The sequence below is a fragment of the Nilaparvata lugens genome, chromosome 4 (genome assembly GCF_014356525.2).
Source record: "Nilaparvata lugens isolate BPH chromosome 4, ASM1435652v1, whole genome shotgun sequence".
In the NCBI taxonomy this organism is placed as follows: Eukaryota; Metazoa; Arthropoda; class Insecta; order Hemiptera; family Delphacidae; genus Nilaparvata; species Nilaparvata lugens.
In genome coordinates, this window is record NC_052507.1 from 59,983,426 (window position 1) to 59,997,041 (window position 13,616).

At 33.4% G+C, this 13,616-nt stretch overlaps 1 protein-coding gene across 1 annotated transcript in view; it reads right to left on the reverse strand.

Annotated features, from left to right (window-relative positions):
- Positions 1–13,616, reverse strand: part of LOC111048758 — a 26,168-nt gene continuing 12,552 nt past the window's right edge. The window contains exons 5-12 of the mRNA XM_039427046.1: positions 12,897–13,166; positions 11,442–11,669; positions 10,754–10,897; positions 9,876–10,041; positions 8,824–8,879; positions 8,051–8,149; positions 7,300–7,459; positions 1–4,950 (exon numbers count right to left, since the gene is read on the reverse strand). Coding sequence (XP_039282980.1) covers positions 4,739–4,950; positions 7,300–7,459; positions 8,051–8,149; positions 8,824–8,879; positions 9,876–10,041; positions 10,754–10,897; positions 11,442–11,669; positions 12,897–13,166 — 1,335 coding nt within the window. The 3' untranslated portion in view covers positions 1–4,738. The remainder of the gene's footprint in view (positions 4,951–7,299; positions 7,460–8,050; positions 8,150–8,823; positions 8,880–9,875; positions 10,042–10,753; positions 10,898–11,441; positions 11,670–12,896; positions 13,167–13,616) is intronic.

Sequence of the window (13,616 nt, forward strand, 5' to 3'; positions counted from 1 at the left end):
TAGGTTATAACTTCATTTATTTGCTTTTAAAAACATATAAACAGATCTTCTCATAACAGAAAAATATTTTAATTACATAGCCTACATTATGTACAAACTTTAAATTTCTATCAATACATAAGAAAGCAATTAGGCTATAGGCAAGAATAAGATCTCCAACTGTATCTAAATTTGAAATTAAAAATACGTGCAGTTTCATGTGCATTTAGAGGCATAAAATAATTATTATTGAACGAAATCCCAAATTAAATGCCCCATCTGTAATACATGAAAATTGAACAATATAAATGACAATCCAGTAGTTTGTTTGAATAATTTGCTATTGATAATAAGCTACTTCATATACGCCATAATATACAAGATACTGTTTAGAATCATCACATGGTCATGATTTTACCTGAACCTGTATAATATAGTTGATTGATAATATTCATATTTTGATATTGATACAAAAATTGGAACATCTTGAGTTATTCCCTCGGCATTGCTATTACTGAATTTTATCAAATTCTTATGAGCTAATTCAATTCACATGAGCTTGACAACAAATATCTGATGTGCTTGAAAGAAATTTAAAATAAATAATATTATAATGTTATTTAGAAAATGTATTAGATAGGCTACTCAACTTTAATCAAATGTTAGAATGGTGTATGAAAGAATGTTATACTAAAGAATAGTATGTTATTCGGAAAACATATTAGATACTCAACTTTAATCAAATTACCTTCAAGAAGGATGATAGTATCTTTATAATAACTTGAACTGGGCTAAAAAAATAAACCAAACTGACTAGAACCAGGGTTGTGTGAGGGATTAATGTTTCGCATAAACTTGACAGCATGTGCAGAATAGGATTTCCGTGTTACATCTGGAGCTGACTGCTGCCAAAATATTTTAAAACAGATTTAGATCAGCTATTAGTTATGCTAATTAAATATACTTTTCTAATTACCTTGCCTGATTATGAGATAATTGATTATTACACTTGACTATGACTACATTGTTCTAGACTTGCGCGTGACTGTTGGCAATGATGAAAAATGAATAAAATTACAGTTTGAGATGGGTTCCAAACAACGAAAAGTGAGTAACAGTTCATATCTGATGATGAAGATAATAACTGATGATATGCTGATGAGTAATCATGAGTATCATGTTATTGACGTACTGAAATTTCTGAGAACGATATCAAAACTGATGTAAATAACAATAGTAATCTAGACGGATAAGCATATATCTCACTTTCCTTGCGTACTATACTCAAATTTCTTTCTTCAGCAGCTTATAACAGGGAAAGTAGAAAAAGAAAGTTACTGGCAGTCAATGCTCTTGATTACGTCACTTTCCACCAAACATCTTTCAAATTTAAAATTGATGAGGTGACGTGATGAATAGCACTGGCCGCTAGTAGCATTCCGTCTCTACATTCCCTGTCCCCAAGCTCGAGTCTGCTCTTTGGAAAAGTAGCTCCTGATGTTTTATTTTGTAGTTTTATTATTACAGAGAACATATTATAGTGAATTGTTTTTTTTTTTGCAATGTTGTAAGGAATAAATAAGAATAAATTAATGAATATTAGAATGATTCGCTCTAGATAGTTCAACTGGATAAATATCAATTAATAAAGCTGATGAATGAAATCTGAGTAAAGCTTAAAACTATAGTTCCATTATTATTAATTTTCTGTAGTAGTAGATCAAAGTAATAATAGCTCATACAAAATTTCTAATAACGATATTAAAACTAATATAAATAACAACAATATTAAACTCCAATATCAACCACTTCTGTACACATTATTAAATAAATAATATCAATTCATGAACTAGACCATCCTTTCTGGAATTAAAATAATTGAAATTGATTATTTCTTAAGCCACATTTTCACCAAAGTTGTCAACTGAGTTTTTAAAAAATGTGGCAAGTTGTTGTCAATTTCTAAAAGAAAAACTCAGCGACATGTTGTCAACTTGTGGAAATCCTAGTTTTCAACAAAATTTTCATTTCCTATTCAGTGAGGGGAACTGAGAAAGTTGCCAAAAAAATGTTCCCCTACACAATTCCACGCCATCTATGCTCTCTGAGCAAAAATTGACAACTTTGTTGCTCTACAACAACTTGTGTTTCTACAAAAATTATTCTACAACTATTTCTAGACATCATTCTGTTGAGAACTTTAATGTAAACGCAGTTTAAAATTGTAAATATTATTCTAAAATAAAAAATCTCAATTAGGTTTGATTTTTCCATTCAGGCTTCATTTGGCACAATCTGCCAAGAGCGATAAATGAAATCGATAACGTTTACATTGTAAGGGCCATGCACAATCTCAGTTTAAACGAAGAAAGATCAACTGATCGTTTAAACCCGGAATGGAACACATTACAATGAATGCAATCATACCTTCTTGTAATCGTGGATTAGCTTTGAACGTAGATGGCGCATTATATGTCTTTCAATCAAATCCCTTTACAATTAAGAATACGGTATAGTAGAGTTTGGACGGACCAGAAGTCATGACCCTAATCACATACATATTATCCCATGAGAGCAATGTTATTTTTCAGATTTGATCTTTTTAGGTTCATCACACATTGAATGAAATTGTAGTAATTACTAAAATTATAATTAATTGATAAACAGAAATAAAAATAGGCCTGTAACCATCCTCGCTGAATCAAGTATCTTTATACAAAATATCAAGTTTATCAATTCAGTAGTTCAGAAGCGATGATACATCAAACATGTATTTAATATACCGTACATGTATAAGCCTATTCCTTCCTTTAAATAGTTATAGGAGAATAAGATATAGATAGAAGAAAAATAAGAAGTTAGAAGATAAGACAGATGAATACACTATTTTACCTATGACCAAACTCAAGCAAAGTATAGCTAACTGGAAGCATGCCGAATTGAAAACTTGATGAACTGAAAATATGCCTATAACCATCCTCGGTAAATTGAGAATGTACATGCAGAATTTCAAGTTGATTAGTTCAGTAGTTCTGACGTAATGATGATGATGATTTGTGTATTTCCTACCCAGAAGAAGCACATTCTTAATTTATTACATTCTCTACATTCTCTCATATAAGCTGGTAGCCCGTGCTCCGCAAGGGTCTTATTAAATACTTGACAAACTGAAAATTTGACGTACTGGAATCTTGAATAATTTAAAATATGCCTAAAACCATCAATGGTAAATTAAGAATCGATATGCAAAATTTCAGTACTTCAGAGATGATGATGCGTCATTCATGAATTTCCTATCCCGTACGTGTTTAGGTTATCAAGTCAATTCTTTCCTTTATCATTATAATAGAAAAAAACGACTACAACATGACACTGCCGCGTCACAAATATCAAGCGTTCATGAAAATTATTTTTCAAAACACCTTTCATTTTGATCCAGTCCAAAGTATATTTATAAAACTTGAACAAGACGTAAAAAATAGTCCAAAACTGATTTTTATGAAAGATTTGATCTTTTAATTCTTTTGATTCACTATCGAGAACCTATCCCGTGTTATCGGATGATCACGTTAAATTGTCGGTCCCGGCTGAAGTATGACAGTTGTAAGGCCCATTGACGGCTCAAATTATATATTTAAGTAAGAAAGAATTAATAGAACTTGAACAAGACGTAAAAAATAGTCCAAAACTGATTCTTATGAAAGATTTGATCTTGCAATCTTGATTCACTACCCGTGTTATCGGATGGGCACGTTAGTTGTCGGTCCCGGCTGAAGTATGACAGAGGTAAGGCCCATTGACGGCTCAAAAGATATATTCAGGCGAGGTGGAACTTCCGTCAGGAACTTCCCACTAATAAAAGCCATACGAATATTATTATTAAGAACCTAAGATTACCGACCGTAAAACGGAACCCTCCGATAGTAAAATACGGAAATAACATTACTCTTATGGGACACCAGAGCTAATATGTCTAAATGAAGCACCTTACAAGAAACAGACTAATCTATTCAATAATGCATCTTGACGCTCACGAGATGTTATTTAAAACCATAAACAACATTACATGCAGGGATGACCACGAGAAACAGATGGTTTGGAAACGCGCAGTACTTGGCGTCTGGTGGAGGGGGAAACGCGTCACGGTCACTCGGCTCCCCACCACCTGCCATTCAATCACTATTATACCGCTGTAGTCGAAAGATCATCACGTATTTGCATTTGACACATTTATAAAAAGTGGTGAATCATTACCCAAAAGTTGAAACCAGTGGACTATCAACCACGTCGACGTCTGATGATGAAGAAATTGACGGTGTTAATGACTGATGAATCTCATCTCAATCTGAATAGGGATTGTTAATAAGCAGAACTTTCATTATTGGCTTTGCAATTTTAGTTTCAAATACTGATTCACCACTTGTTATAAATGTTTCGTATGCAAACACACGATGATCTTTCGATCGCAGTGGCATAATAGCCACTAATAATAGGCAGATGGGAAATCGAGTGACCTTGACGGCGCGTTTCCCCCTCCACCAGACGCCAAGTACTGCTCGTTCGTTTCCCTTGGTCCACCCTGTACAATCTTACATTCAAACTAATCAAATAGTTCAGTCACAAGAAAAATGTGAAATTTGCAGCGATATAATTGCAACCGGGCTTCTTCTCGTGACGGTAACACCTATAATTTCTTCAAATAATTTCTAATTAATAATTACAATCATATACAGCATTACTTACATTCGTTCTAATATTGCTAACTTACGATCATGCACATGTAATTCAGAATTACATATAATTTACTAATTCTATCCTCAGTCTCTTCCCTGACTCTGTTTTGAGAATCCAATTTTATTTTGAGTCTTTCTTCTTCTGCCTTCAGATGTTGCATTATTCTGATAAGCTCAAGTTTTTGATTAGTTTGCTCTGTCATTCGCTGTTTGAGGTAAGCTACTTCTTTTTCCCGATCTAAAAATAATAAAATTACAATGCATTACTCAATATTATACAGGCATTACTCAAGAATAATTATACGTACCTGTAGAAATGATTAATGAGTTTAAAGCTAAATCAATCAGAATAAATCAAAATCAACGTATGTTTGTAAGTTTCCTATATTCAAAAACTACTTCACCGATCAATAGGGAATATGTTGTACGATCATCGGTGAGGATTATTGGTCAGAAAATTTGAGGATCTTTCAAATTAAATGGTGATTTCGAAGGGTTTGTGGTTTTACTCCAAGCAAAAAAACTAATATAACCTGATTCTTATCTTTCAATATATTGTATAATAGGTTTAGTGATGTGGTAACCTAATGATCTATAAGGATGTATGGAGATGCCCCAATGTAACATCAATCACTTCGAACAAATATTGTCAAATATATCTAATATTGATCTTAATAATCTTAAAATGGATATTTATGTTGTACTTCGATGCTACAACAACCACCATCAGAACCAGCATTGGACAAACCGGGCGGATACCAGTGAAAGTGGGCTTGCAGCAAGGCTCAGCCCTAGGCCCATACATATTTGACATCGTTAAGGATGTGATGACTGAGGATGTGAGAGGGGACGCCCGGTGGTGTATGCTATTTGCCAACGATGTGGAGAAAGCATTGAAGAGATCCAAAGAGTTCTGGAGTGTTGGAGAAAAGCATTGGAGGAAAAAGATCTTAAAATGGATAGGACCAAGACAGTCCAGTTGATCTTGGGATCTGAAGATGGGCAAGTCGAGGGAACAACTTTAAATCTGGTAGAAAAATGCAAGTACTTGGGCTCAACAATTGATGAAGATGGAGAACTGGACAACGAAATAGCACATCGAGTAAATACAGCCTGGATGGATTGGAGGAAAATGACTGGAATACTTTGTGATAGAAGAATATAAATAAAAACAAAAGGGAAAAATCTATAAAACAGTCGTGCGGCCCGCGTACAGAACGGAGACCTGGGCAGTTAAAAAGGCCCATGAACACAGACTGGAGGTCACTGAAATGAAGATGCTGAGGTGGAGTTGCGGCGTAACTAGAAGGAATAGAATCCGAAATGAAATAATAAGAGACAGAATGAAGGTTACAGCAATATCAAAGAAAATGCAAGAAAAAAGACTACAGTGGTACGTACATGTGGAGAGAAGGGAGAACGATTATGTGGGGAAAAAAGATCGACCACTTGTCGAAAGCACTGGGAAGAGGGGAAGACCTAGAAAGAAATAAGAAAATTGTATCGCCCAAGATCTTGTAGAAAAGGGACTAACAACAAACGAAGCCCATGACCGAGACTCCTGGAAAACGTCCATGCCACTTGAGTGGGAAAAGGCTGAGAAGAAGAAGAATCTAAAAATGGATAAGATTTAAAAAATTGTGGTTTTCAAAATCCAATTAGTTCGGATAAATATTTAGACTTGTATAATTACGTTGCGGCTTGGAACAAAGCAACGATCGAAAAGTCTGTATAGGAAATTTTTGAATATATGGAACAGGGTTCAGAGACAAACATCGGCTTTGTACATGCGAAATAGGTAGTTCCATCAACTGTTTTCAAACCAGCAATAATTGAAAGTATAATAAGCCATAATCCAATTATTAAAGATTCAAATCCAAATTGGTTTGGAACTTGTTGACTATTGAAGCAAATCTGGTTGGGATGTATCGTTTACTTTTTGTCTCACTTTTTTAAACGTCTGCAAGCTTTGTTTCATGCGTTATGGCTATAATAGCAGACAAAACAACAGCTGGCGAGTACTAGATTTTGGATATAAATTATTGTGAATTGTGAATTACGAATCAGAATAATCTTTTATTTGAGGATGAAAGATAAAGGATTACGATTTAAGAATATTCTTCTATTCAAGTATATTCCTCATTGGATTAGTAGTTGTTCTTTCAGAACGGGTTTATTATGACCGTGGCGAGCACGAGAGGTCCACTAGTTATAATAAGAAGCTCATTGTGATACAATACGAGTCAAATCATTATCCTACTATCCCCACGTCACAATAAACCGGTAATACTTGTTCAGTATTTTGGGGTAGGAATTGACGGTGACAAGAGAAAAGATAGAATAACTTATCAATGTGATAAAAAAGAGATGTCAGTTCCACATAATTGTTTATAATTAAATTATAAGGAACTGACAACATTTCTTTCATTTCACCCCGATATGGGGAAATTCCATTAAATATATTATGTTTCTAGTGTAAATTTTGGAATAACTTACATGAAATTATACCAATTTTACAACTAGGTCCATAAATTTAACAGACATCAATTTATATGAATTTACTGATAGTATTCGAAAGAAAACTCACCAGAGTGTAACTGGTAGACTTTGGCAATGGCATCAGCCATTGTAGTTGTCTCATTGGTGGTGACCTTCCTGGATTTGCTGAGAGGTGCTCCGTCCAAGCTGGACTCATCAAATGAAGAAGACATGCGGCCCTGTAAATTCGCCTCGAACAGCGATATATTCTGCAAAACAAACATTACGATTGAAAAATCATTAAAAAGTTTATTGCTCATCAATTAATCAACTTATCCGTAAGTTAACACACATAAAATTATTAAACTAAGAAAGTGAAAGTGATGGGTAATAAACGGCGATATATTTTGACAGTTAGGAGTATTAAACAACTAGGAAAGTGAATGGGTAATAAACGGCCATACATTTTGACAAACACCCTAATTACATTTTGGAAGTTGTCGACAATCAGTCCTTCCTAATTTTACACATGTAATGTTCGTCATATTACCTGTTATCCCAGAGAAACGTATTTCTTCGAAACGTCAATAGAATTTCTGGTACTTTGAATATTGTCCTGATACATTTTTATTCAAGAATAAAAATCTAACATTCTTTCTTACATATTTAGAAATAACATCGGTTAAATATGGTGACCTCAATTGAGCTCCATTAAATTGATTTTTGTAACAATATTGCTTATACTGCAATGGTATCGCATATATTGTTCTTCAGACTTTAGTCGATCAAAACAAATCAACTGTAAAATTCATACGATAATTCATTATTCTATTTATAATAATGATAATAATAGTTCTTACTTGAAAATGTTTAGTGCCATGGAGATGTTCCCTTTTATTATGCATTGTTACGAACCATTGGTTGCAAACTCTGCAGTAAAGCTCTTCATTGTCCTCCTCCTAACAAGAAAACATTTATTAAAATTCAAACAAATTCCAATATGCTATAGTTTTATTAATAAAAAGTTTTATTATGGTATGTTGATTGATTGTGTTATTTATAATACTGTGGCTGTGGAATGATCATTATATAAATAGTTCTCACTGTATTCATCCAAATAGAAATAAATCTTCAAATTTCACAAAAACATTAGTCGATACAAAGCTTATTTGAATCAGGTTATTATTGATTCTTTCAAAACAATTTATGGTAATTTCTGACAATAAAATAAAGCATATTGAATTCTAACATTTGAATTAATTAAAGATTAAGGTGAATGAATGAAATTACTGCAATATGATTGAGTTTCTAGGCTTATAGGCTGCAGTGTTTCACAAAGTAAATAATACACAACGATAAATTATATAAGTTTTCATACAAGAATGGTTTGGTAAAGTTTCAGAACTGGAATGTATAAACTGAATTAACAATGACTATATTTTCTTTATAATTGTTTTTGTAATGCAATCTTGTTAAATCTTATTACACTTCCCAGAAGTACCAATTTCAAGTCACTCAATATGGAGATGAATCATGTCTGATCAGGTCAAAATCAAATTGAAAATTGAATTATAATTTTTTGAATGTATTCTGAGAAGTGAATGATTTATCTGTGGTATTTTCAAATACTTACATCCAACTCATCAGTTGCATCCACATCTGATTCTTCCGTCCCATTTGCTGGGAAGCCTATAACACAGATATACTTACTTAAACAACTTCAATTTACTTTGAACAATTACTAAACTTAGATGCAATAAAATTCAGAAGAATGAGCTGGTTTGGTCATTTTCACGTTGAAAGAATGAATGACTCTAGAGCAGTAAAGAAGATCTTTAGAGAGAGCCCAGGGTGACGGAGGCTACGAGGTCGTCCACGCAAGCGCTGGCTGGAGGATGTGGAACAAGACTTGAGAATAGCGGATAACAGTGGATGGAAAAGGGAAGCTGCTGACAGAGAATAATGGAGAGGCATTTTGTAGGAGGTCAAGGCTCTCAATGGGCTGTAGCACCAAGGAGTATAAATAAGTAGCTACGAAACTACAAGAATAATAAGAAATTATAATTTAGAGTACAGATATTCATGAAAAAGAACAATTTAATCGCAATAAAATCAATTAAAATTGTTTCAAACAAAAAAGAAACCGTATAAAATATATAATAGAAAAAGTTTGTATTATACGAAAAGTTTGTATTATAAAATAATACGAAAACAATCAACTTCATCACTAAAACTGAAGTAATGAAAAGTGAGAAATTATCAATAAAATAACCAAATTGGAATTCGAATACTCTAGAAAATGATCGTATTGATGGTTGATTTTGATTATGAGAAATGACATTTTTTAAAGCTTACTTGGATCTGAGCATTAGCAACTTGAATCAAACTTTAAATTTGAAGCTCAAACTCAACTTTTAAGTATGAATTCCTAATTTCAAATAATAAATAGCTTTCTATTTCACATTACCGTTAATTAACCGATATTTAGTTATCTATTTTAGATATTAGATAGTTAGATATTAGATAGATAGATATTTAGTTATCAAGCAAATTACAGATCTCTTAGAGATCCATTGCGGAGTTTACTTTGAATGTTTGTACACATTTACCAGTAACAACCTTGTATTTAAAAAATAATAATAATAGAAATAAGTTCCAGCAGTGTATGTAATAGCCATAACTTACAAATGCTGTTGAGTCTTTTCCGACGGTAAGACTGGTAGGCCTCAGTTTTCCTATAAAGCCTCAACTCTTTTTGATAGCGCTTTTTATCGTCTTCGGCACTCTGGAGATAGGCCCGCTTCTCCTCCAAACCTAGTCTCGACCACTCGTTACCTAGTAGTTTGGTAACCTACAAAACAACACACAATAAAACTTGTTACGAAATTAACATAACAAGAAACTAATAGATAGCCTACACGATTGCAAATTCAACTATAGTACCTCCTCTTTCAAGGTTGAGTGGCAGAGAGGACTTAACAGTCCTAGCTCAGCCTAATAAATAATATTTTTTACTCAATTTCCTATAGGCTACCTATGAATAATTTAATAAAATAAAATACTGATCAGTCACTGTGACTGCAATATTGTGTAAATTTACATACGTTGTTGCTGAATGAATAACATATAGGGATTAATCATATAGGGATTATCTCATAAATTCAGGTTGTTTTGAATTTTGAAAAAAGTCAAGTTAATTGAGACAAGATTAGAAAAAATAAAAATGGATGGTAGTGCTACCTCTTGGCTTTTTACAGAACTTCTTGGATTGAACTGCTAGATTAAGTACCAAATTCGTCCGCAAAAATTGTACAAAGCAAGAGATTTGTGCTGTACATGTTCAGGCTACTGAAAACCTAATTAAACTGTTTAACTCTATCGGTAACGTGAAAAAATAGAAGAAGAAGCCGAATATGTCGTAGTGAGAAATAGGTAAAATTAGGGAAAAAGTAAGTTGGGCCTGTTGTCCTCCCCGATCATTTAATATCAGCTATATGTAATTTGTAATTGTAATTTGTACCTATATGATTAAATTAATTTATAGATAAAATTCAAGACCATACCTCTGAGAATGGGACATTCTTGAGTAGTTTCCTCTTCTCATTTAAATAGAATACATATCCTGTTGAAGGGGCTTTAGGGGGTCTGTGCTCGTATAGCTCTGGCTTCCTTTTGCGTCCCTTTGGCCAACCACCTTTTCTTCTAGCCTGAAAATGTCAAAATTACGTTTTATTCTTAGATCAATCATGAGTTTCACACAAGATACTAGAATAATCTATGAATGAAAACCATTCATAATAGCAATATAAAGTAATTTACAAAATTATAAAGAATTTCCTTTGATTTTATGAGATTTGCAGTTCAATTACCATACAAATACAATTACCATTCCAATAATATTAGAGAGATTCAAAAAACTATACATTCAGATTAGGTTATCTTGGTACTTCGGATTGATGGATAACCGCTCAATCCAGCTTCATAACAGTAATGAGCCTCAAAGTAACTTGCCAATGGTTGGGAACCCACCTGCAACTGTAACTCCTCATCCTCAATAATATCATTGCCCACGCACAAGCCGAGAGCTTATTATTTGGGCATCATCCTCAACTGGAAGAAACCCCTTGGGATGTGCTTCCACTGAGCTTCTTTCTTCAACTATCCTCAACTAAAATATAGGGTGATGACTGAAATATTATATTCTGAAATACATCAAATCAAAATATGGATTTTCATTTAATAATATTTTACCTTATCAGTACAGGATTGGACAGATGAATCGCTATTGTTGCTTTCGGAAACGCCTATTAGAGGCGAAGAACTCTCTGAGACATGTTCATCGGACGTGACAATTCCTGAAGTCCCCGAGCATGATTCAATTTTTATCACACGATTATTACCATTCACCGGTTTAGTATTAACAAATCCAATCTCGGACTCGGATGTGTAGGGATTATCGCTGATTTCTGCAACGCTGGTCTGAAAAATGAAATGACAATAATTAGAAATAATAACAAATTAAAATTAAATTATTTAACAAAGTTGAATAATTACCAAAGCTGGTTACTTATTTAACAAAGTTAAACAATGACCAAAGATGGTTATTTTGTTACTAATATGGAGGAAATAGATAAAAAAAATTAGTTATTTGGAGAATAATAAGCAAATTGTATTATTTTCTCACTTATTACCTGTATTAGGCTTATGTTCTATTGCACATGGTGTTATAACAAATTAGCAATGCAATTTAGAAGGCATTTGTGATTCTATGGAGTAAAGTAAAAATAATTTTCTCCATGTGAGTAATGTTTGTCGCTCTCAGGAATAAAACGTTCCTCTAAGTCACTGGATGCAACATTTATTATTGAATTTAAACAATAAAAAACACATCTAACAATTCAAGACATATAGGCTAGTTCACGTACTATGGTCACTTTCTCTTGGGCAGAAACCGAATGCAATGGGTTCTTGTGATAGTTTTCATAAATTGACAGACTGCAAATGTATGAACATTCTTATGATAGTTTTCATACATTGGCAGACTGATGTATGAACACTCCCATTAGAGCCCAAGGTATTTGGGCAGCAGAGCAAAAATTCATTGGAAAGTAGAACTGCAGACCTCCTTGGCAGAAACAGAATACAATAGTTTTTAATTTTTAAAACGATTATAAAGTGAAAATGCACTTACTATTACTAGTGACACCAGGTCGAAACGATCGTCACTACTAATAGTAAGTGCATTTTCACTTTATAAGTGTTTTTAAAATTCAAGTTTTTAGTGGAAAAGTATGGATATATGCAACACATTTACAATGGTTTCTTATAGCAATGTTCATACATTTGCAGTCTGCGCATGCGCATGGTATTCTTCATCTGCACAGCAGAACAGAAACTCGTTGGATATCAGAGCTCTTCAAAGGAATTTCGTGTGAGTAGAAGATCAGTCTTAACAGAATAAAAAGTAGCCAACTATGTGGCACCTTTGATGGCCTTCAAATGCAGATAATTGGGGCAAATCAAAAGAAATTTCAGCAGAATACTGTAGGCTAAAGAGTATATTAAACTTATAAGGTCGGTGACTGGCTGACAGAGCTCACTTTCAAGAGTAAATTGCATCCCATTCTACAACGAAAATTGGTAATTAGATTTTAATAATTACTGCGAAACACAAGTCGTATCTGTAATTGGATTATAAGTGTTTACCTCATTAACGCCATCACAATCCACATCTGTGTCTGTATCACAGATAGCATTCTGGTATGCTTCGGTTAGAGTCGTGGAGCTCCCGGGAAGAGCCGAAAATGAAGTCACTGTACTCGAAGGAGGCACTTTGGCAGTTTTCTTGACCACACAACTCACATTCTTTCTGCCGTTTTTATTAGCAAGAAAATGATGTCTAAAATTAATTTCTTCGGGGTGAATGGGATAAGATGAAATTTCATCCACAACTTCCGCTATACTTTCTAATGGCCTCTGGAAATCAAGAGATAATTTCAGTTTAAAAGTTTGTCAGAGATAGCATGGTTTAGAAAAATTGAGCTATTCAAAATAAATTAAAAAAATTAGTGTCTTAAAACCTTTTTCACTTCTTTTAATTTTTCATAAAATTAATGAGCAATTCCAGTAACAAATATATCAAGAGGTTGAAGTTGAACAACGAAAATTGAGCCTAAGTTATACTGTAGCTCAATTGAATATTATAATAAATTATTAAAGACAAGCAGGTAATCCGTGTTCCGCAAGGGTCAAATTAAAAGTTTGAAAAACTGAAAACTTGACGTACTGAAATCTTCAAGAATTAGAAACAGGCCTATAACCATCCCAGTAAATTAAGAATCTATATGCAAAACTTAAAGTTAATCAGTCCAGTAGTTCAAAGGTGATGATGCGTCATTCGTGAATTTCCTATCCCGTACGTGTGTA